This window comes from Nycticebus coucang, chromosome 12, assembly GCF_027406575.1.
Source record: "Nycticebus coucang isolate mNycCou1 chromosome 12, mNycCou1.pri, whole genome shotgun sequence".
Lineage (NCBI taxonomy): Eukaryota > Metazoa > Chordata > Mammalia > Primates > Lorisidae > Nycticebus > Nycticebus coucang.
The window spans coordinates 13,382,015-13,407,063 of NC_069791.1; the positions used below are offsets into that span (position 1 = coordinate 13,382,015).

The window sequence follows — 25,049 nt, forward strand, 5'->3', positions numbered from 1 at the left end:
TGGCAGGTTACCATGCCAGGTAAAATGTGTACTCACTGTTATTTGAAAGTGTCAGGATGTTAAAACTCATATACTTTAGATTTCTCTGCTTTCTACAAGAAATTTTATCTCCTTCCCTACCTTAATACAGCATATGAAGCTATAATACTAAAGGAAAATACAAGATGACCTTAACAACCAATACATTTAATTGTTTTCTGTGGTTACAAATATTTAGTAACCTTCAAATGGCTCTATTTGGGGAACTGAAGCTGGCTTTTCTATCCAGTGCTCAGAATTACTGAGATACCAATCAAAAGCTAATTCAGAAAAACAAAGGGACTAAGTTCTAGAAGTGGCCCAACAGCAGATACTACAGGGTTAAAAAGGCTAACAGAGGCTGGGCACAGTGGCTCATGCCTATAATCCTAGCATTCTGGAAGGCTGAGGCAGGTGGGTTGCCTAAGCTCCTGAGTTCGAGATGAGCCTGAGCTAGAGTGAGACCCCATCGGTTAAAATAGCTGGGCGGTGGGGCAGGTGCCTGTAATCCCAGCTACTTGGGAGCCTCAGGCAACTTGGGTCCAAGAGTCTGAAGTTGCTATGAGCTATGATGCCACAGCACTCTACCAAGGGTGACAAAGTGAGTCTAAAAAAAAAAAAAGGCAAATAGCTTTTTTGCACAGGGGTGGGGAGGGCAGAGTCTTATGGTGTTGCCCTGGGCAGTGCCGTAGCGTCACAGCTCACAGCAACCTCCAACTCATGGGCTTAAGCGATTCTCCTGCCTCAGCCTCTCAAGTAGCTGGGACTACAGGTGCCTGCCACAACACCTGGCTATTTTTTTTTTTTTTTTTTTTTTTGTAGAGACCAAGTCTCACTGTACTGCCCTCAGGAAGAGTGCCATGACGTCACATGGCTCACAGCAACCTCTAACTCTTGGGCTTACGCGATTCTCTTGCCTCAGCCTCCCAAGCACTACAGGCGCCCGCCACAACACCCGGCTATTTTTTTTTTTTTTTTGTAGAGACAGAGTCTCACTTTATGGCCCTTGGTAGAGTGCCATGGCATTACACAGCTCACAGCAACCTTCAACTCATGGGCTTAAGCGATTCTCTTGCCTCAGCCTCCCAAGTAGCTGGGACTACAGGTGCCCGCCACAACGCCCAGCTATTTTTTGATTGCAGTTCAGCAGGGGCCGGGTTTGAACCCGCCACAGTTGGTATATGGGGCCGGCGCCTTACCGGCTGAGCCACAGGCGCCGCCCCTCATCTAATTTTTAATCCAAGAGGACTATGTATATCTTTCTTTTATTTTTATTTATTTTTTTTTGTAGAGACAGAGTCTCACTTTATGACCCTCAGTAGAGTGCCGTGGCCTCACACAGCTCACAGCAACCTCCAACTCCTGGGCCTAAGCGATTCTCTTGCCTCAGCCTCCCGAGCAGCTGGGACTACAGGCGCCCGCCACAGCGCCCGGCTAATATCTTTCTTTTAAAATTAAACTTTCAGGAAATAAACGTGATCCATTTGCTATGAATGTCACAAACCCTCTGGACACAGCATGAACCGGGTGTATTACAGGTGCAATGTGCAAACTAGATAAACCCAGCTGCAAATAAAAGATCAGCATGAATGCTGTTAAGTCTCCATCTTTTTCTTCCAAGTGACTTAAGGTCCAAAAGCATCATTATGATCAACCAGATCACATTTTTAATTTATGCTATCATTTTGAAAGAAAACAATTATGCAGAGGTTGAGTTTTATAGCACCGATATTGCCCCATCTCACATGGGAAGATCTAGGGGAAATTTTAATAAGCTAATTCTAACCAGACATGACGTAGAAAAATTATAATGTGTAGGCTTAGTTTTTTTATATCCTTTAATTGAAAAATATTGTCTGGGTGGCTTGGTGCCTGTAGCTGAAGGTGCTAAGGTGCCAGCCACATACACCAGAGCTGTCGGGTTGGAATCCAGCCTGGGCCTGCCAAACAACGACACCAAAAAATGGCTGGGCGTTGTGGTAGGTGCCTGTAGTCCCAGCTACTTGGGAGGCTGAGGCAGGAGAATCACTTAAGCCCAAGAGTTTGAGGTTGCTGTGAGCTGTGATGCCATAGCACTCTACCCAGGATGACAGATTGACGCCCTATCTCAAAAAAAAAAAAAAAAAAAAAAAGGAAGTCTCGGAGTAGTAGGATGCTAGCTAGAGATCCTTCTTTATGAGGCTTAATCTAGTATCATCAGGTAATATTCAATTTTAACCAGTCTTGCCATTGGGGAAATAAAAATAGAACTGGCTGATGGTGGCTGGTGGTCAGTACAATGAGGTCAAGTTCAACACAGAATAAGATTTTGAGTAAGGGGTGGCGCCTGTGGCTCAGTGAGTAGGGCGCGGGCCCCATATGCCAAGGGTGGCGGGTTCAAACCCAGCCCCGGCCAAACTGCAACAACAACAACAACAAATAGCCAGGCGCCTGTAGTCCCAGCTGCTTGAGAGGCTGAGGCAGGAGAATCGCCTAAGCCCAAGAGCTGGAGGTTGCTGTGAGCCGTGTGACGCCACGGCACTCTACCGAGGGCGGTACAGTGAGACTCTGTCCCTTCCTTCCTTATTTTATGTATATAAAACAAAACAGTACAATCTGGAATTTACCTGCCCTTTGGTCTGATTTGGCTTAAATCAACTTTGTAGATCAGGGTTTCTCAATTCTTACCCCTTGACTCTTTTGACAAACAGAAGCCTCACTCTTTTTTAATGTTATTTGAAGTTTCAAAACAAATTAAACATCATGTCTAAAAAATATTAAAGCACTATTTTTTTTTTTTTTTTTGCATTTTGGCCAGGGCTGGGTTTGAACCCACCACCTCCAGCATATGGAGCCGGCGCCCTACCCCTTTGAGCCACAGGCGCTGCCCAAAGCACTATTAATTTTAGAATATCTTTTCGAATCATACATCATCTTCCCTTCCTGTCACCTTCTCAACCCTCTCGTTGAGAATTCACTATTGTATGGGTCTTCAAAAATAGGCTAAAGTTCCTTCACAAGATTGCTTTCTAAACCTAGCAGCACCAGTCAAGTCAGTCACAATGTATAAGCAGGTTTAAGAAACTAGCTCTGGAGAAGCAAAAATCAATAAATCTTAAAATCTTAAGCTGGTGCCAGTGTTTGTTATGCTCTATTTCATTCCAATAAGAATGCAGTGGTTCTCAACCTTCCTAGTGCCGTGAACCTTTAATACAGTCCAAAGGGGTCACGACCCACAGGTTGAGAACCGCTGCAATAAAGATGTTATCTGAATTCTCCATGTCCTATATACTCCTCTAATACCTAGGCCCATTATAAGAGGATTTCAACAATGTTCCCTTTTGCTTTTTTAATGCTCCAGGTTTACCAATCCCTTGACACAATAATTGAACTGGTTCTTTTAATTTCTCTAAATCTTAAATGAATTGGTTAAAAAGTTAACAAATCACCTAACAAAATATGTCCCTCTTGTTTATATAGAAGGGGGCAATCAAGGGAGGGGGGACCATATACCGTAAGCTCTTTACATATCCCTGTAGGCGAAGTTTTTATTTTTTTTTCTTTTTGAGACAAAAGTCTCACTCTGGCACCCTGAATAGAGTGCCCTGTTGTTACAGCTCACAGTAACCTCAACCTCTTGGGCTCAAGCAATCATCTTGCCTCACTTTTTCTATTTTTAGAGATGGGGGGGAGATTCCCACTATTGCCCAGGCTGGCCTTGAACTCCTATGTTCAAGCAATCTATCTGCCTCAGCCTCCTACAGTGTTAGGATTATAAGCATGAGCCACCACATCCGGCCTAAATAATAAAAAATCTTAGAAAGTAAGCATCTTTAAAAATGTTCTGCCACACTTGGTGTATGGGGCTGACCCCGTAACCACTGTGCTATAGGTGCCGAACCTTTCTACAAGTTCTTAAACAAGAAAAAATACATTTGCAGTCCTCTTAATAGGATTTGTTTTTTAATAGATACAAAAATAAATACAACTCATCAGCTTAATTCTCAAGTCAGAGTTTCTCTATTTCAGTAGTATAAACATTTTAGCTTGAATAATTTCTTCTCATGCGGGGACTGTCCTGTGCATTGTAGGATGTTTAGCAGCAATCTCTGACTACTACTCATTAGATGCCAGTAGGAATCCTTCTTATCCCTAGCCCATTATGACAAGCAAAAATGTCTCTAGACATTGCCAAATGTCTCTGGGGTGATGTTTTCACTTCAGTAAATAAACGGACAAATGAAAAGAAAATGTTAGTCCTACATAAAGTACACTAGCAGAAAGTGACTGTAATAAACTGAAGGTTCAGTTATCAGGATACAACAGGTATAAAAATGTGCTTCCTCTATTTTTCTCCTCAGAATGTTTTCCTGTTATTCACTTTTTAAGCAATAAAAGGACCATATGACAGATATTGGAAATGATAAAATCTATAGACTGGTTGTCCGTTTTTCTTTTTTTGAGACAGAGTCTCACTTTGTTGCCCTCAGTTGAGTGCTGTGACGTCACAGCTCACACCAACCTCAAACTCCTGGGCTTAAGCAATTCTCTTGCCTCAGCCTCCCAGTAGCTGGGACTACAGGCGCCCACCACAACACCTGGCTATTTTTTGTTGCAGTTGTTATTGTTGTTTAGTTGGCCTGGGCTGGGTTCAAACCCGCCAGCCTTGGTGTACGTGGCTGGTGCCGTAACCACTGTGAGACAGTCTTATTCTATTGCCCAGGCTAGATAGTCTTATTCTATTGCCCAGGCTAGAGTGCCATGGCATCAGCCTAGGTCCTGGCAACCTCAAACTCTTGGACTCAAGCAATCCTCCTGCTTCAGCCTCCCTAGGAGCTGAAACTATAGGTACCTGCCACTATGCCTGGCTAATTTTCTTTCTTTTTTGAAATTCTGTCTCCTGGGCTAGAGTACCATGGTCTCAGCCTAGCTCATGGCAACCTCGTATTGAGACCAGGCTTTAGCAAAAATTAAGTTTGTAATTTTAGACACTGCCAGCCTAAGTTCCACTTACTTCATGGAGTTATCAACTCTTCTCAACATTTTAGTTAAGTGGGCGGCGCTTGGGCTCAGTGATAGGGCACCGGCTCCATATACCGAGGGTGGCAGGTTCGAACCCGGCCCCAGCCAAACTGCAACAAAAAATAGTTTGGTGTTGTGGCAGGCACCTGTAGTCCCAGCTACTTGGGAGGCTGAGGCAGGAGAATCGCCTAAGCCCAAGAGCTGGAGGTTGCTGTGAGCTGTGATGCCACAGCACTCTACCAAGGGCGACAAAGTGAGACTCTGTCTCTAAAAACAAAACAAAACAAAACAAAATTTAGTTAAGCTAACAAAGTCAGAAAAGTGTCACAACCCATATAGGAATGTTCATAGCAGTATTATTCTTAACAAAAAGGGGGAAATAATCCAGATGCCCATCAACTGAAATGGAAAAAAGAATATAGTTTATTCATATAATGGAGCATTATTTAGCAATGAAAAGGAACAAGCACTCATAGATGAACCTACAATAAAAATGAATCTTGAAACACATTGAGTGAAAGAAGCTTGTCATAAAACACCATGGTGTTACGAGATAACATTTATACAAACTCCATAAAAACAGCAGATTATAGTGGTAAGAGGGAAGGCAAAGTGATGGTTAATGGGTAAGGGTTTTTTTTGGTGTGGGGGTGATGAAAATGTTCTGAAATTAAATAATGCAGATAATCATCTATGACTAAAATTTTATATGAACTGTATCTTTTTTTTTTTTTGTAGAGACAGAGTCTCACTGTACCGCCCTTGGGTGGAGTGCCAGGACGTCACATGGCTCACAGCAATCTCTAATTCTTGGGCTTACACAATTCTCTTGCCCCAGCCTCTCAAGCAGCTGGGACTACAGGTGCCCGCCACAACACCTGGCTATTTTTTTGTTGCAGTTTTTGGCCGGGGCTGGGCCTGAACCTGCCACCCTCGGCATATGGGGCCGGAGCCCTACTCACTGAGCCACAGGCACCGCCCTGTATCTGAATGTTTTTAAAAGCGAGTCTTGCCAAATTCTCTGGAATTAAATTAAAAACCACTTTAATTAGTGATTAACAAGTGTTTCCCAAAAACCAAGAATACTGTAAAAATGTAATCAACCCACCCAAGTAACAGAGTGCCTAGAATTAATTTTACCACTGGTTAGAACCCAGCCATGAAAAGATGTTTCATATAATACAATATGATGTCGAGAAGCTTCACCTTTACTGCACTACACAAATGCTACATCATGATATAGAGGTTACATTATGATAAAGCCATCACTGGTGGAAAAACCTAAGTCAAAAATGCATTTACTAACATGATAAACCCACTAAAAAATAAAAAATCCTAAATCAAACCATTGTAAGTTGGGAATCATTTATGTAAGTTCAGCACAGTAAGATAAAGTCAGACCTAATTGATAAGCTTTACCATCTTGACCCCTGTGTTCAGATACATAACATCTCATACCTAATTGTGTCATCTTGACACAGTATGAGAAACAATGCCATACTGCCTTTCCCTTACCACTCCGGGGACACTTAATTTCACCATTTATATAATAAAATAAGTACCAATGCACTTATGTTAAATATTCTGCAAACTGGTTGGAGCCTCTCCATAAGAGGAGCTATAAAAATTGAGTTAAACTTCTGGCTTTGGGCAGTTTCTCATCACTAAGACCTTAATAATATGTATTACAAATCTAAGAAACTGACTTCTCTGTGTGCAGTCAATAAACATGCAGATAATGTGCATAATATTGTACTCAAGTTCATTCTTTCCTCCATCATCATGAAAAAGGAATAAATTTTGTGATGTTTTGAGACTAATAAAAATATACTTGTCTGCCAGAGCAGCCTCCTCCAGCCACAAGGCAGCTTTTTAAACACCTTGCAGGCTTTTCCCAAGCCTTGGACCAAATGGAAATAAAGCTCTGTGCACCTAAAAAAAAAAAAAAAATATATATATATATATATATATATATATATTAGTCATAGGCGGCGCCTGTGGCTCAGTGAGTAGGGCATCGGCCCCATGTGCCGAGGGTGGCGGGTTCAAACCCAGCCCCGGCCAAACTGCAACAAAAAAATAGCCGGGCGTTGTGGCGGGCGCCTGGGGTCCCAGCTGCTTGGGAGGCTGAGGCAGGAGAATCGCGTAAGCCCAAGAGTTAGAGGTTGCTGTGAGCCGTGTGACGCCACGGCACTCTACCGGAGGGCAGTACAGTGAGACTCTGTCTCCACAAAAAAAAATATATATGTCATATATATGGCTTGTAAATTAGAGCTCAGTTATTAAATAAGTACATATTCATATATAGATGAACATACCTATTTTTCCAATGACATTACTAGAAACACTGTTTTACTTTAATTGACAGTATCCTTTGTATTTGAACTTTTATAAGGAGTTTTGGTATTGGCATTCTGAATCAGAGTATCCTACTCTCAAAGTAATAATTACAGAGAGGATGCCAAAAAATGTATACGCCTTTTAAGAAAGAAAAGATTTGTCAAATTTTATATATACCATGTTTGACTTTTTCAATTACAAAAGGTGCTCAATGTGACTTGTATTCATTGTTTGTTATTGGTATATATTGAGTACTACAATTTTAAGTTTTTTTCTTTCTTGAAACGTGTATACACTTTTTGGCATCCTCTGTGTTAATGATGGGATCTGAAAATAGGCAATTAGAGAACAACATATAATGTCAACCCTTGAATGAGCATCTTAACTCTTAGGGTCAGCACTGTATAAAAACCACTGGACACCATGTGATCCCCGCAGAAGATATCATGACATTTTAAAGCATACAAATCAAAGGCCTGTGCATAAGCTTACATATACTATTTCCAATTTTAAAGCATTTTAAATGTTAACCTGCATCAACCACATTTGATTCCTTGTAAGAGAACAGCAGACGACTACTTTACAAATGAGGAAACTTGGACTTAAGAGACAACTATCTTGTAAAAAGTCTACTGAAATAATCACAATGAAATTTTAAGAAAAATGGAATTGTCTTAGTTTTAAGAAATATTCTTTTTAAGTCAAACCAAGGAATTAAGTGCCCTGGAGAGGGCAAGTTTCTTAGGAATTTCAAGTTTCCTAGGAATTCAAATTATCTTCATTCTACACACTTTCAGTTCTTGAAGGGGTCACACTGAAAAAGAGTATTACTGCAAAGAATTTTTGGGTCTAATCTGACTGTAAAAGAGGCCTCTGAAGTAGTACCATGTATTTTCACAGAGAAAACACAAGATCCATTTCCAACAACCCACCCAAGTAACACAGTGCTGGTTTTGGTCTGGGAATACTGGTTACTCAACAAAGTCAATGTGATAAGAAAACATTCAAAGAGAGGGAAGAAATTTGATAAATTCTATATTCCTCAAGGGCACACTGTAAGATATAACTTTATGCTCAGATATGAGCACTAGTTATAAAAACTTACTGAACTCAGCTCGGCACCTGTGATTCAAACGGCTAAGGCACCATTCACATACACCTGAGCTGGGAGGTTCAAATCCAGATGGGGCCTGCCAAAAGACATCCTAACAGCTGCAACCAAAATATACCCAGGCATCATGGCGGGTGCCTGTAGTCCTAGCTACTTGGGAGGCAGAGGCAGGAGAATCGTTTAAGCCCCCCTCAAAAAAAGGGTGGCACCTGTGGCTCAGTGGGTAGGGCACCAGCCCTATATAACGACAGGGGTGGGTTCAAACCTGGCCTGGGCCAAACTGCAACAAAAGAATAGTTGGGCATTGTGGAGGGCGCCTGTAGTCCCAGCTACTCAGAAGTCTGAGGCAAGGGAATCACCTAAGCCCAGGAGCTGGAGGTTGCTGTGAGCTGTGTGACGCCACAGCACTCTACTGTGGGTGATAAAGTGAAACTCCGTCTCTATACACACACACACACACACACCCAGAGGTCTGAGGGTCAATTAAAAAAAGAAAGGAAGAGAAGGGAACACTGAGTAAATTGCTTTAAACAGTTTGGACTTCACTCAACTCAGTGTAAGGAAAGACTAGAAAACTGCATCATGTCTTCCACCTCTAAAAATTCCACAAAAGCTAAAGAGAAAGGAAATAAGACTTTTTACTAAAGCATGACACTAAATAGTCAAGGTGGCAAATCTAAGCAAAGTACTTTATGCAATGGTTACTATATACAGTATTTAGGCCCACAGGAGAAAAAAATTATTAAGATTTCAGATGACTTGGCGGCGCCTGTGGCTCAGTGAGTAGGGCGCCGGCCCCATATGCCAAGGGTGGCGGGTTCAAACCCAGCCCCGGCCAAATTGCAACAACAACAACAAAAAAAAAAAAAAAAAAAGATTTCAGATGACTTTTGGGCAGCATCCCAAACTGAGGGTGACACCTTGGTAAAGGAGAATTAGGAGTCTCAAAGATTTTGACCTTGGTCTGCCACCTGAAAGCGCTGTGACTTTTAACAAATAACTTTTCTCACCTGAGAAATACCACCATCTTCCTTCATTACCCAAGATAAACATGTAAGACAACATATGTGTGTGTGTGTGTATAAATAAAAGGATTTGGTCAATTGTCAAGCACTACACCAACGAAGGTATTATGTTCAAATGCACCTCAATTCCCTCAACACGCTCCTAATTAGAGATGGAAGGAGGCTGAAAGGGCTACAGGGAGGTGGAAGAAAATTAGGGCCTTCTGGACAAGCAAGTTAGAAAGGACCCTGAAGCAAAATGAGAAATTTTGGGTGGGTGTGACCTAGTTAAGCAAGTGGTGTCCCTGAAAATACAGCAAAATGTAACTTCTAGCCTGTGACCCAAGTCCTCTAGTTGGTGAATAATTTCCCGATAAAAGAGACAATGCTCTTCCCATAAAACGACAAGGATCCCTGGCACAGAACAATGTACACCGTGCTTGCCACAAACATGAGACTAATAGATGTCACCACACCGTCACTAGTAAAGTAACAATTACTGGCACAGAGTAAAGAAAATAGGATTTATGTGATAATGAGGTAATTGGTACCAATGAAATAACAACAGCACACTTAAAGGCCTAACGGGAACCAATGGGAATTCTTACTGATAAATGTAGGAGGAATGTGGACAAAAGTACTTATATATTGGTGCACAGCCTTTGTGTGACATGTCCTCATACCCGCCCACACACAAAGAATCCCCTTTCTATTCTCAGGAAAAGCCTCTGCTTATCTCTGCTTCCCTTTAAATAAAAATTACCCTAACCCTAACTTCTCCGCGGCGCCAGTGGCTCATTGAGTAGGGAGTCGGCCCCATATACCCCGGGTGGCGGCTTCAAACGCGGCCCCGGCCAAACTGCAACAAAAAAATAGCCCGGCGTTGTGGTAGGTGCCTGAAGTCCCAGCTACTCGGGAGGCTGAGGCAAGAGAATCACCTAAGCCCAAGAGTTAGAGATTGCTGTGAGCTGTGACAGCACGAGGCGTCAGAGACTCTGTCTATAAAAAAAAAAAAAAAAATTACACTTCTCTTTGCTATAATGGGAGTCCCAGCAGCCTCATTTTCCACTCCCCCAGTGTCCTGCTCTCCCTCTGACTCAGCTCAAGTTAAGTTCTGCTGGTTGAACCAAACCAGGTCCACAGACAGCTTAGAAGTAAATTCTCGTCTCTTAACAAAGACAACCATAATTTTTAGTTTTCTTGTAATAATAAAGAATATGAATTCCCGGAATTAGAAATGAGCGTCCAGATAGAATTTTTAAAAAATGCTCTGCAGAATGCAAGAAAAAAAGAACTATATTCTCAAAAGTAAAATCAATGAATGCTACAAGATGTTACACAGCCCACCAATGCTGTTGTAACTCCACTACAAACCCAAGTAACTCACCACTCTAGCCACTGGTGAGCACTGTTTTAATATCATCTCCCAGTAACTGTACAGTTGTTTTTAAAAAAAGAGGTAAACCCTACCACTGGACCTATCAAAATTCAGCCAAAATGCAAACTCCCTAAGAGCAGGGCGCTTGCCACATGGTTTGCCCAGAGCAAAAAGTGTTCACTTAATAGGAAAAACAAGAGACAGCAGAGGGAAGTCTAGGTGCCCACCCCGACTTCTCCAACACGTGGGCGATCCACGCTGGGCTCCCCACTCCATCTATGTCTAGTAGTTCCAACCTCCAAACTTAACACTTGTACCCTTGGAAGAATGGGAAGAGAATAAAGCAAAAGGACATAAAAGAGCGCAACATAAGCGCGAAAAAGCATGCCATCAGGATTCTAGCGCACGCTTTTAAGGCACGCCCGTCACCACGACCCTGGGCTTTCCTACAGCGCACGCGCACCGCTGCCTTCCCCCGCCCCTCCACCGACTCGCGCTCGCATTCTAACTGCCCCCCCCTTTATTCCCCTGCCCCCACTCCTGTCCGCAACGGCCTCGCGCCTCGGAGACCTTAATATGCACTCGTCCGCGCGCCAACTGCCTCCTTCCTTCCTCCACGCCTTCACGCGGGCACAGTGGTTCACGTCTATGAAAAGGCCTCGCGCCTCCCGCAGGTCTTTCTGCGCTTCTTCCTCACTCCAATTGAAACCAGAGTCCACCATTACTGCCTACTCCAACCTCGCGCAGACGGGGTGAAAAGGGTGTGAGGGGGAGGGGTAGGTGTTCTTCCCCTCCCCCAAAACATCCCGGGGCGATAACCTAACATAGCCACGCTGCCAGCCTGCCGCAGTCTCCAAGTCGGAAGGGGGCCGATGCTGCCCGCTCCCAGACTCGAGGGAATCAGTGGATCAGGCTCGGAGGGTGGTTACGGAGCCCGGTCCTTGGCCGCGCTCAGCCGCTCGCTCACCTGAGGCCGCCATGTTGGGAGAGGGAGAGAGAACGCAAAGGACCCGGATGAAGCAATCACGTGATTATAGCGGGTGCGTCGGGCTAGGAGACGCAAAACTGGGAGGGGGCGGGGAAGTGAGGACGGAGACAGGAGGCGGGGCGGCGCTGCCCTGGGTTCGTAAAGCAGCGAAGGGAGGTGACGCGGCGTCGGACAGGAAGACCTGTGCGACGTATGGCCAAAGGGGTGGAGCCTAGGCTGTCGCGAAACTCCTCACGCTTTACGTAAGGTTGCGCGCAGACGCGAGCCGTGCCCGGGGCGGGGTCTCGTGCTGGGCAGACTTCCTGTTGGTGGGGTAAGAGGGAAGGGTGGGTGCGTTAGTTGGTTTCACTCTCTTTTCTCTGTATCAAGGTGGACTTGAACCTAGAGTGGGTGTGCCTCGGTTGATTTTCTGAAAGGGAAGTCTGAAGTTTGGTGTTTTGTATTTTTTTGGAGACAGGGTGTTTGTTACCTGGGCTAGAGTACAGTGGCATCATCACAACTGACTGTAACTTGAAACTCCTAGGCTCCAGCGATCTTCCTGCCTCCAGTAGCTGGGACTACAGGCGAGTGCCCCGACCCCCTCCTAATTTTTCTGTTAGTGTTTTTATTAGAGACGTAATCTCGCTCTTGCTCAGACTGGTTTGGAATTCTTTTCCTTGAGCATTCTTCCCTCCTCGGCCTCCCAAAGTGCTGGGATTATAAGCTCGAACCACCACGCAGCCCCACTTTCTTTATAAATGACCTTTGTTGCAGAAGAAAAAATAATCAAAGGCAAACCCAGCTTGCTGTGTAAGAATGGTTTTATTTAGGCGTGTTTAGAAGGTATGGGAAGGTAACACATATTGAACACTTAATTGTCATGGGCCTTTTACCTAATTTAATGCTCCAGTTTACCAAGTTTAGTCAAATTTAGGCCCTTACTATTTCAGAGCAGATACTGCATTTCATTCATTTGAGCACCAGCTTTCATTGAACACCAGCCTTGTGCCAGGCACTGTTAGTGACACTTGTGGGTATAACAAAACAAAATAGCCCCAAAGGAGGTTATAGTCTAGTAAGGAAAAGACATGATAAGGAACAAATAAATAAAATATTGGATATAATGGTTCAGCAGATAACTAAAACAAGGTGATGATTGGGGGCAACTTCAGATTGCCTGATCAAAGAAGGCTTCTGGGGCGGCGCCTGTGGCTCAGTGAGTAGGGCGCCGGCCCCATATGCCGAGGGTGGTGGGTTCAAACCCAGCCCTGGCCAAACGGCAACAAAAAAAAAAAAAATAGCTGGGCCTTGTGGTGGGCGCCTGTAGTCCCAGCTGCTTGGGAGGCTGAGGCAAGAGAATCGTGTAAGCCCAAGAGTTAGAGGTTGCTGTGAGCTGTGTGATGCCACGGCACTCTACCCAAGGGTGGTACAGTGAGACTCTGTCTCTACAAAAAAAAAAAAAAGGCTTCTGGGGAAGTGACATTTAGATAGATCTAAATTACAAACAGCCAGCCCTGGGAACATCTGAAGAGGTTTAGGAGAAGACAGGATGTACAGCTAAAGCAAAAGCTCTGGGACTGGAACACCTTTGCAAGTTATGGGATTTAAAAATGGGTTGCTAGTGTGGGAGGGGGAAGAGGGGTACAAAATGAAGTTTGAGAGACAGGGGTTGGATCATATGAGGCTTTGTAACCCAGGGTTAGGAGGTGTTTGGATTTTACTTCAAGTGGGTTGGGAAAGCATGGAATGATTTTAAGCAGAGGAATGTCATGACTTGAAATAATTTTTTTTTTTTTTTTTGTAGAGACAGAGTCTCACCTTATCACCCTCGGTAGAGTTCCGTGGCGTCACACAGCTCACAGCAACCTCCAAATCCTTGGGCTTAGGTGATTCTCTTGACTCAGCCTCCCAAGTAGCTGGGACTACAGGCGCCCGCCACAACACCCGGCTATTTTTTTGTTGCAGTTTGGCTGGGGCTGGGTTTGAATCCGCCACCCTTGGCATATGGGTCCGGCGCCCTACCCGCTGAGCCACAGGCGCCGCCCTGAAATAAATTTTTTAAAAGGATTACTTAGTATCGTGATGTGAATGATAGATATGGGGGTATACAGTAAAATTTATCAGATTATACAAGTAAGATTTGTGTGCTTTATGTAAGTCACACTTTTTTTTTTTTTTTTTTTTTTTTTTTTTGCAGTTTTTGGCCAGGGCTGGGCTTGAACCTGCCACCTCTGGCATATGGGGCCAGTACCCTACTCCTTTGAGCCACAGGCGCTGCCCGTAAGTCACACTTTAATTTAAAAAAAAAAGAAAAAGGATTATTCAAGTTAGAGATTGGATTATACAGACATAATAATGGAAGAAAAGGTCCAGTTAAAAGGTTGTTGCTGAACCCAGACCAAGTGGCTCGTACCTGTACAAGGCCAGTACTTTGGGAGGCCAAGATAGAGGATTGCTTGAGATCAGAGGTTTGAGACCACCTGGACATTGTAGCACACACCCATAGACCAAGCTACTCCGGAGGCTAAGGTAGGAAAGTTGCTTGAGCCCAGGAATTTTGGACCCTGCAGTGAGCTACGATTGTGCGACTGTACTCCAGCCTAGTAGACAGATCATTACCCTGTCTCTAAAGAATAAAAATTAGGCCAAGCAAGGTAGCTCACACCTGTAATCCTAGCACTTAAGGAGGCTGAGGTGGACATATCCCATGAACTAAGGAGTTTGAAACCAACCTGAGCAAGAGCAAGACCACATCTGTACTAAGAATAGAAAAAATTAACTTGAGTGTTATGGTGGACATCTGTAGTCCCAGCTACTCGGGAGGCTGAGGCAGGAGAAGAAGTTGCTATGAGCTAGGCTGGTGCCATGGCACTCTAGACTGGGGAACACAGTGAGCCTCTGTCAAATTAATAAATAAAAATTTAACAATAAGGTTATTGCCAGGCACAGTGGCTCATGCCTGTAATCCTAGCACTCTGGGAGGCTGAGCAGGGTAGAATTGCCTGAGCTAAGGAGTTTGAGACCAGTCTGAGCAAAGGCAAGATCCTATCTGTAAAAATAGCCAGGCATTGTGGTGGGCACCTGTAGTCCCAGCTACTAGGGAGGCTGAGGTGAGAGAATTGCTTTGAGCCAAACAGTTTGAGGTTGCCGTGAGCTATGATGCCATGGCACTCTACGAAGGGTGACAAAGCGAGACTGTCTCAAAAAAAAAAAAAAAAAGGGATTATTGTTGCCAGGACCACATAACAAGTTTTTGGCTTGAGCAGCTAGGTGATGCAATTTACTTAGGTGGCAAAGCCTGGGAGGAGTGGTTTGGGGAGGGGGTATGGGCTCTGTTGCAACCCTATTAGGCTTGAGCTATACTCATCCAGTGCTGCTCAGATTTTAACGTGCTTATAAATCACTTGAAGGATTTGTTAAAAGAGTCAAATTGAAATTCATTAGGACTGGGATAAGACCTGAGAGTCTATATTTCTTCTGGTTTGAATCAGTAAGATGGAATGATAACCTGAGAATCAGGGAGACAACTGAATTAAGAATTAAATTGAGGCGGCACCTGTGGCTCAAGGAGTAGGGCGCCGGTCCCATATGCAGGAGGTGGCGGGTTCAAACCCAGCCCCAGCCAAAAACCACAAAAAAAAAAAAAAAGAATTAAATTGACCTGGCAGCGCCTGTGGCTCAGTCGGTAAGGCGCCGGCCCCATATACCGAGGGTGGCAGGTTCAAACCCGGCCCCGGCTGAACTGCAACCAAAAAAAAAAAAATAGCTGGGCGTTGTGGCGGGCGCCTGTAGTCCCAGCTACTTGGGACGCTGAGGCAAGAGAATCGCTTCAGCCCAGGAGTTGGAGGTTGCTGTGAGCTGTGTGATGCCATGGCACTCTACCGAGGGCCATAAAGTGAGACTCTGTCTCTAAAAAAAAAAAAAAAAAAGAATTAAATTGACCATTGGAGTCAGTAGATTTCAGAACATTCAGAGAAAAACCAAATAAGATAGGGATGTATGTGGGCGGCGCCTGTGGCTCTGTCGGTGGTGCGCCGGCCCCATATACCAAGGGTGGCGGGTTCAAACCCGGCCCTGGCCAAACTGCAACCAAAAAATAGCCAGGCGTTGCGGCAGGCGCCTGTAGTCCCAGCTACTTGGGAGGCTGAGGCAGGAGAATCGCTTAAGCCCAGGGGTTGGAGGTTGCTGTGAGCTGTGTGAGGCCACGGCACTCTACCGAGGGCCATAAAGTGAGACTCTGTCTCTACAAAAAAAAAAAAAAAATCATAGGGATGTATGGGTAAGGGAGAGACTTTCAGTTACTGAGCACCTAAAATATCCCCATTGTGGAAAACAAAATAAACTAGGTTATTCAGTCCTCACAGTGGCCCTACAAGGTTGATTTGGTCAAGCAAGCAAGCAGTTGAGGTATAGACACAGCATCTGGTCCCTGTTTTTTCCCAATTTCCCAGAGATTTTATTAAAAATAAAGAAAACTTGGGCGGCGCCTGTGGCTCAGTGAGTAGGGCGCCGGTCCCATATGCCGGAGGTGGCGGGTTCAAACCCAGCCCCGGCCAAAAAACCACAAAAAACAAACAAACAAAAAAAAAAATAAAGAAAACTTGGTGGCGCCTGTAGCTCAGTGGTTAAGGTATTGGCCACATACACCGAGGTTGGCTGGTTGGAACCCGGCCTGACTCTGCTAGAATAACAATGACAATTTGCAACAAAAAAGTAGCTGGGCGCTGTGGCAAGCGCCTGTAGTCTCAGCTACTTGGGAGGCTGAGGCAAGAGAATTGCTTAAGCCCAAGAGTTGGAGATTGCTGTGAGCTGTGACGCCATGGCACCTTACCAAGGGCAACATAGTGAGACTCTGTCTCAAAAAAAAAATAGTAAATAAAAATAAATAAAGAAAACTTATGCCAGGCGTACTGACTCAAGCCTCTAATCCCAGCACTGTGGGAGACCAAGGTGGGTAGATTGCTTGTGCTTAGGAGTTTGAGACCAGCCTGAGCAAGACTAAGACCCCATCTCTAAAAAAACAGCTGAGTGTTGTGGCAGGGGCCTGTACTTCCAGCTACCTGGGAGACTGAGGCAAGAGGATGACTTAAGCCCAAGAGTTTGAGGTGAGCCACAATGCCACAACACACTACAGAGAGTGACTAAGCCTCCGTTTCAAAAAAAACCTTGCAAAATAAGTCTATGACAACCACATTGTAGCATTTATTCAGAAGAAATCCAGAGGAATTAAATTGTGTTATTAATAGTTATCTATTGCGGCTCGGTGCCTGTGGCTCAAGTGGCTAAGGAACCAGCCACATCCACCTGAGCTGGCGGGTTCCAGCCTGGGCCTGCCCAACAACGACAGCTGCAACCAAAAAAATAGCCGGGCGCCTGTAGGCCCAGCTACTTGGGAGGCAGAGGCTGGAGAATCACTTGAGCCCAGGAGTTGGAGGTTGCTGTGAGCTATGATGCCACGGCACTCTACCCAGGGCAACAGCTTGAGGCTCTGTCTCAAAAAAAAAAAAAGAAGAAATAATAGTTATCTATTGCTGGCTTGGCACCCGTAGCTCAGTGGGTAGGGCACCGGCCACATACACCAAAGGTGGCGAGTTCGAGCCCAGCCCGGGCCTACTAAACAACAATGACAACTGCAACCAAAAAATAGCTGTCGTTGTGGCGGGTGCCTATAGTCCCAGCTACTCTGGAGGCTGAGGCAAGAGAATCTCTTAAGCCCAAGAGTATGAGGTTGCTATGAGCTGTGATGCCATAGCACTCTACCAAGGGCAACATAGTGAGACTCCATCTCAAAAAAAAAAAAAAGGTTATCTATTGCTATATAACAAGTTGCCCTGGCTGGGTGCACTATCTCACCCCATGTAATCCTAGTACTCTGGGAGGCTGTGGTGAGAGGATCCCTTGAGCTAAGGAGTTTGAGACCAGCCTGAGCAAGAGGGAGACCTTGTCTCTACTAAAAATAGAAAAAATTAGCTTGGTATTGTGGTGCGTACCTGCTACTTGGGAGGCTGAGCAGGAGAATCCCTTGAACTCAAGAGGTTTTTTTGGGGAAACAGAGGCTCACTCAGTCGCCCTGACGAGAGTTCTGTGGCCTCACAGCTCATAGCAACCTCAAACTCTTAGGCTTAAGTGATTCTCACTCACAAAGAGACTCTGTCTCAATAAATAAATAAATAAATAAATAAAATAACCGGGTGTTGTGGCATGCACCTCTAGTCCTGGCTGTTTTTATTTTTTTTTATTTATTTATTTTTGTGGTTTTTGGCCAGGGTTGGGTTTGAACCCACCACCTCTGGCATATGGGGCCGGCGCCCTGCCTTTGAGCCACAGGCACCACCCCATTTTAGAGATGGGGTCTTGTTCTGGCTCAGACTGGTCTTCAGCTCCTGAGCTCAGGCAATCCACCTGCCTCAGCCTCCCATAGTGCTAGGAATATAGGTGAGCCATTGTGCCCAGCTAACTTGCTTAGGCTGGTCTCGAACTCCTGAGCTTAAGTGATCCTCTTGGCTCAGCCACCCAGAGTGCTGGGATTACAGGCATGTCTTTCCTTTTTAATCTATGTGGTGCATGGCTGCCAGAATTTTTTTCCTAAGTCCAAAAACATTCCCTTGCTGACAAACATTCCGTGACTCTACATAGCTTGGTGAGACATTCATAGCTGTGTATACTCAAGCCCCACATTACTTGTCCAAACTTATTTCCTACCCATCTCCCTTATCTGCTTATGTTCACTTTGTACTTTCCTAACTTTGAGTCTTTTTTCATTTCATTTCTTTTTCTTTTCTTTTTTTGTTCTTTCTTTCTTTTTTTTTTTTTTTTTGTTGCCATTTGCTCTGTCTGGAATATTCTTCTTCATTATCAAATGAGTCAACAATAAAATCTATTCTTCAGGCGGCGCCTGTGGCTCAAGGAGTAGGGCGCTGGTCCCATATGCCAGAGGTGGCGGGCGGGCCAAAAACCACAAAAAAAAAAAAAAAATCTATTCTTCAAGGGCTTTTCAACTGTCCCCTTTTCCAGGAAGCCTTTCCATTCTCACTAGGACTGTTGCCTGCACCTTCTTTTTGGCACCTTCTTGAATTGTCTCCCCTTCCTGGTCTATCCAGACCTTAAAGGCAGGATTCATATTGATTTTTTCCTTGTGCTTTCAATTACTGGTGCTTAGTGAAGATTTGTTGGTACTAAAAGGGCTAACAGTCAGTCTTTCAGGAAATATGCCTTCATTGAAGAGTTTTTCAAGAGGTTCTCACAGTGCATGTTTGGATTCATTTAGTGTTAATTAAACTGGAAAACATACTCCTTAAAAACATTGGTTTCAAGATACGGAAACAACCTAAGTGTCAATTGACCAATGAATAGATAAGGAAAATGTGGTACAATCGTGCTGAATAATGATGTTTCAGTCAATAAGGGACTGTGTATACAATGGTGGTGCTATAAAATTATAACACCTGGTTTTTACCGTACCTTTTCTGTGTTTAAATATGTTTAGGTACACAAATACTTACCATTTTGTTAGTTTCTTAGCAAGGGTGTCCAACCTGCAACCTGCAGGCCAATGTGAAGATTTTCTTGCTTATCTATGGCAGCTGATACCACAAAAATTATGTGTGGACCATTTCTTTTTTTTTTTTTTGCTCTTCATCTTTCATTAGTGTTTGTGTATTTAATGTGTGGCCCAAGAAAATTCTTCTTCTGATTTGGCACAGAATGGCAAAAGACTGGACCCCTTGGACAGTATTCAGTATGGTAAACTGCTGTACACGTTTGTAGCCCAGGAGTGATGAACTATATCATATTGCCTAGGTGTGTAGTAGGCTATGTCATCTAGGGCTGTGTAAGTATACTTCATGAGTTTTACACAGTGACAAAATTACCCATTGACACATTTCTCTGAAGGTCCTTGTCATTAAGTGATGAACATTATATGCACACTACACAAACATACATGCGTGCATGCACACACAGGAATATTATTAGCCTTAAAAAAGAGGGAAACCTTGCCATTTTTGGCAACATGGATAAACCTGGAGGGTATCATGCTAAGTGAAATAAACCAGACACAGACAAATACTGCATGGTCTTATTTGTGGAAACTTGAAAAAGTCAAACTCATAGAAATAAAGAGTGTGGTTGCCAGGGACTGAGGGATGGGGGAAATGGGGAGATTCTGGTCAAAAGAGTACATTGTTCAGTTATAAGATGAATAATGTCTGGAGATTTAAGGCACAGCATAGTAACTATAATATACCGTATTGCATACTTGAAATTTGCTCAGCGAATAGATCTTAAGTATTCTTTTTTTTTTTTTTTTTTTTGTGGTTTTTGGCCAGGGCTGGGTTTGAACCCGCCACCTCCGGCATATGGGACCGGCGCCCTACTCCTTGAGCCACAGGCGCCACCCGATCTTAAGTATTCTTAATCACACACACAAAAGGTAACTATGTGATATGATAGACATATTAAGTAGCTTGCTTTTGGTAATCATTTCACGATGTATGTGTCTATCAAAACACCACATTGTGGCCGGATGGGATGGGTGTTGCCTGTAATCCTAGCACTCTGGAAGGCCAAGGTCAGTGGGTTGCTTGAGCTCAGTAGTTTGAGACCAGCCTGAGCAAAAGTGAAAATAGTCTCTACTGAAAATAGAAAAAAACTAGCCAGGCTTAGTGGTATATGCCTATGGTCTCAGCTAATTGGGAGGCTGAGGCAAGAGGATTCCTCAAGCGTGAGAGTTTGAGGTTGCTGAGAGCTATGATGTCACAGCACTCTACCCAGGGTGACAGAATGAGACTGTCTCAACAACAACAACAACGACGACAAAATCATGTTTATGCCTTGTATATACAATTTTTGGTTTTGGAGACAGGGTCTTGCTCAGGATAGAGTGCAGTGGTGTCATTATAGTTAACTGCAACCTCAAACTCCTGGTCTCAAGAAATCCTCCCACCATGGGTGGCACCTAATGCTCAGTGGGTAGGGCACCGGCCCCATATACGGAGGGTGGCGAGTTCAAACCCAGCCCCAGCCAAACTGCAACAAAAAAATAGCTGGGCATTATGGCGGGTGCCTGTAGTTCCAGCTACTTGGGAGGCTGAGGAAAGAGAATCACCTAAGCCCAAGAGCTGGAGGTTGCTGTGAGCTGTGACACCACAGCACTCTACTGAGGGCGACAAAGGTGAGACTCTGTCTCTTAAAAAAGAAAGAAAAAAGAAATCTTGCCACCTCAGCTTCTGCAAGTACTATGATTATAGGTGTGAGCCACTGTGCCCGGCCTTGCCTTAAGTATATACAATTTTCATGAATTATGCCTCATTAAAGCGGGGAAAACAAAACAAAATAATGTTCTTTCCTAGGAATAAAGCAAAAAAGATTTCCTCTGTTAGACTGTTTGAAACTGGGAAATGTTTGTAACCTAAGTTAAAAACATAGCAAACAGATAAATGAATGTAAGCTTATACTTGTTTTCCAGAGTCTGCATTTACTAAGCTAATTTTCTTTTTCTTTTTTTTTTTTAAAAAGAGAGTCTTACCTTGTCGCCCTTGATAGAGTGCCATAGCGTCATAGCTCGCAGCAACCTCCAACCCTGTGCTTAAGTGATCCTCTTGCCTCAGTTTTTCTCTTGTGCAAGCTGGCAATTCACCCGCCTCAGCCTCCCAGAGTACTAGGATTACAGGTGTGAGCCACCGCGCCCAGCCAGCTAATTTGCTTAATTTTGTATTTGAGCTTCTTACAGTAATTTGGCTGAAATTGTCCAAATTTTGTTTTGTTAATTACCTTGTTTTATAAAAATGTATGTTTCTTTTTAAAATTACAAAGAATTGGAGCGAGAACCTGCCAAGATGAACCCTCTAACTAAGGTGAAGCTGATCAATGAGCTGAATGAGCGAGAGGTCCAGCTTGGAGTGGCGGATAAGGTGTCCTGGCACTCTGAGTACAAGGACAGCGCCTGGATCTTCTTGGGAGGGCTTCCTTATGAACTGACTGAAGGGGACATCATCTGTGTGTTCTCACAATACGGGGAGATTGTTAACATTAATCTCGTGCGGGACAAGAAGACTGGGAAATCCAAAGGATTCTGTTTCCTCTGCTATGAAGACCAGAGAAGCACAATTCTGGCCGTTGACAATTTTAATGGAATCAAGATCAAAGGGCGAACTATCCGAGTGGATCATGTGTCTGACTATCGGGCTCCTAAGGATTCAGAAGAAGTAGATGAGGAGACCAGAAAGCTGCAGGAAAGTGGCTGTGGGGCTCATACCCCCTCACCGAGTTTGTCTGAGGGCTCTGAAGATGACAAACCCACAAAAAAGCACAAAGAAAAAAAGGAAAAAAAGAAAAGAAAGAAAGAAAAGGGGAAGACCAACCACGAAGTACAGGCAAAGCAGTCGTCCTCTTCTTCATCATCCAGAAGCAAAGCAGTAAAGGAAAAGGATGACCCAGGCCCTAAGAAGCTCAGCAGCAAGAACTCTGAAAGAGTTCAGAAGCCAGAGTCCAGGGACGGATGGAAGCACTGCTCAGGCTCCCCTGAGGTCAGGACCACCTGCCGTGCTGCAGCAAAGGACCCAGAGAAGGAGCTGATGAAGGAGAGACCCAAGCATGAACATGAATCCTCAAGCAGGAAGGAGGCAAGAGAAGAAAAGAACAGGGATAAGGACAGAGGGGGAAGCTCAGACATACATTCTAGCCGGAACAGTGGGCGTTCTGAAGGATGTAGTCACAGAAGCAGAAGTAAGAGCCGAGACAAATCCCACAGGCATAAAAGGGCCCGGCACTCCTGGGAGCAGGACTCCTCGAATCCCAGTGACCATAGGCATTACTGAAGCTTTTTCACCTGCTCAGTAGATGTGGCAATGAATTGTGTTTTTCTTTTTTTTTTTGTAAAGTGAGACTCTGTCTCACTTTATGGCCCTCAGTAGAGTGCCATGGCATCACACAGCTCACAGCAACCTCCAACTCCTGAGCTTAAGCAATTCTCTTGCCTCAGCCTCCCGAGTAGCTGGGACTACAGGCACCCACCACAACGCCCGGCTATTTTTTGGTTGCAGTTTGGCCAGGGCCGGGTTTGAACCCGCCACCCTCGGTATATGGGGCCGGCGCCTTACTGACTGAGCCACAGGCGCCGCCCTGAATTGTGTTTTTCAAAGACAGTCAAATTCAGTTATGCTATTACTGTTGTGTTTTTTTTTTTTTTGTATATAAAACCTCTGGGGATGAATTATTTGAATCCTTTTGAATCTTAAGAGTCAGTGAGAGGGCTGTGGTTTCAGCAGCCATATAACCTGGATGTTTTAGCATGTTTGTCCCTGAAAACGAATGTACTTGGTACTTAGCAGAGTATGTGTTCTATTTTTGGTTCATTTATGGGAATCTTAAACCTATAGACCCCAATTTAAGATGTAATTGTCAGAAAAGGGAAAATACTAGATGATTCTAGAATTCTAGTCCATGTTAGATGTTGAAGAATCAGCATCATAGGACCTTTCCAGTTGGCAGAATGATACAGTGAGAAATGTGGTGTACTAGGTTTGGACAACTTGATGTGAGTGTGAAAACATTCCTAAAATCACCTTCCTCTGGGTGGTGCCTGTGGCTCAAAGGAGTAGGGCGCCAGGCCCATATGCCAGAGGTGGCGGGTTCAAACCCAGCCCTGGCCAAAAACTGCAAAAAAAAAAAAAAAAAAAAATCACTAACTCCCTTGTTAAAACTATTCTTTTCAATTAAAAAAAATTTTTTTTCATTGATATGTCTCTTTCCAAAATTTTCCTTGCAATTCATTCATTTGTATTGAAGTGAAATTCACATAATGTAAAATTAATTTTTTTTTTTTTTGAGACAGAGTCTTTTTTTTTTTTTTTTTGTAGAGACAGAGTCTCACTTATGGCCCTGGGTAGAGTGCCATGGCATCACACAGCTCACAGCAACCTCCAACTCCAAGACAGAGTCTTACTATGTTGCCCTTGGTAGAGTGCCGTGGTGTTACAGCTCGCAGCAACCTCCAACTCTTGGGCTTAAGCGATTCTCTTGCCTCAGCCTCCCCAGTAGCTGGGACTACAGGCGCCCACCACAACGCCTGGCTATTTTTTTTTTTGTAGTTTTTGGCTGGGGCTGGTTTTGAACCCACCACCTCTGGTATATGAGGTATGCTCCTTTGAGCCACAGGCGCTGCCCACCCAGCTATTTTTTGTTGCAGTTGTCATTGTTACTTAGCTGGCCCGGGCTGGGTTCAAACCCACCACCCTTGGTGCATGTGGCTAATGCCATAACCACTGTGCTATGGGTGCTAAGCCTAAAATTAACCTTTTTAAAGGGAACAATTTAGTGGAATTCGGTACATTCACAGTGTTGTGTAATCATCACCTAACCAATAACTCCCCCTCCCACTGTATACCCCACACTCCACCCCTGCTCTCATCTCTGTCATCACCAGTTTTATGTTTGTGGATTTGCCTATTCTGGGTATTTCAAATAAGTGGAATCATACAAAAATAAATAATTACAAATAATTATACCTACTAGTTTAAAACATTTAAAATCTCAGCTATATTATTTTAGTTAAAGCATTCCCCCTTCACTCTCTGAACCTTAAACTTTTACTCTGTAAAATAACAGCAATAAAATAGGTGATTTCAGAGATCTTTTTCTGATCATTTTATGAATCTCTGATGCTAATTGTGGCTATTATGATCATCCTCCCAGTAAAGTTAGCAAAGACATTCTGCAGATAACCAGGACTAAGCTAATCCCTAAATAATGGAATATGGTTCACGTGCCAGTTACTTCTATTTAGTTAGGTTAGGTAGCTAAAATAATTTATTATTGTTTTCTGCTTTATTTCCCCCACAAACCAAGAAAAATATATCGCTGCTTTGAGATGTGTATTTCTCTAGCCGGGCGTTGTGGCAGGCGCCTGTAGTCCCAGCTACTCGGGAGGCTGAGGTAAGAGAATCACTTAAGCCCAGGAGTTGGAGGTTGCTGTGAGCTGTGTGAGGCCACGGCACTCCACTGAGGGCCATAAAGTGAGACTCTGTCTCTACAAAAAAAAAAAAAAAAAGATGTGTATTTCTCCCAAATAATTGCCAAGTTTTGAATATGTAAGATTAATGTTAAATATGTATGATGAACTACTTGGGAGGCTGAGGCAAGAGAATTCCTTGGGCCCAGGAGTTTGAGGTTGCTGTGAGCTATGACACCATGACACTCTATCCCAGGGTGACAGCTTAAGACTCTCATCTC

At 44.0% G+C, this 25,049-nt stretch overlaps 2 protein-coding genes across 6 annotated transcripts in view; one reads left to right on the forward strand and one right to left on the reverse strand.

Moving 5' to 3' along the window:
* The window catches only part of EIF4B (eukaryotic translation initiation factor 4B), a 47,386-nt gene extending 35,330 nt beyond the window's left edge, over window positions 1-12,056 (reverse strand). For 4 of the 5 annotated variants that reach the window (XM_053557253.1, XM_053557252.1, XM_053557251.1 and 1 more), the window contains exon 1: window positions 11,820-12,024. In XM_053557253.1, the coding sequence (XP_053413228.1) occupies window positions 11,820-11,832 (13 nt within the window). In that variant the 5' untranslated portion in view covers window positions 11,833-12,024. Of the gene's footprint in view, window positions 1-11,819 lie in introns of all 5 variants that reach the window. The other variant, XM_053557249.1, reaches the window with a different exon arrangement.
* Window positions 12,057-21,251: 9,195 nt separating this feature from the next.
* Window positions 21,252-24,428, forward strand: LOC128562367 (RNA-binding motif protein, X-linked 2-like). The gene has a single exon (XM_053557268.1). The coding sequence runs from the start codon at window positions 21,656-21,658 to the stop codon at window positions 22,634-22,636; it is 981 nt and encodes a 326-aa protein (XP_053413243.1). The 5' UTR covers window positions 21,252-21,655; the 3' UTR covers window positions 22,637-24,428.
* Window positions 24,429-25,049: the final 621 nt, after the last annotated feature.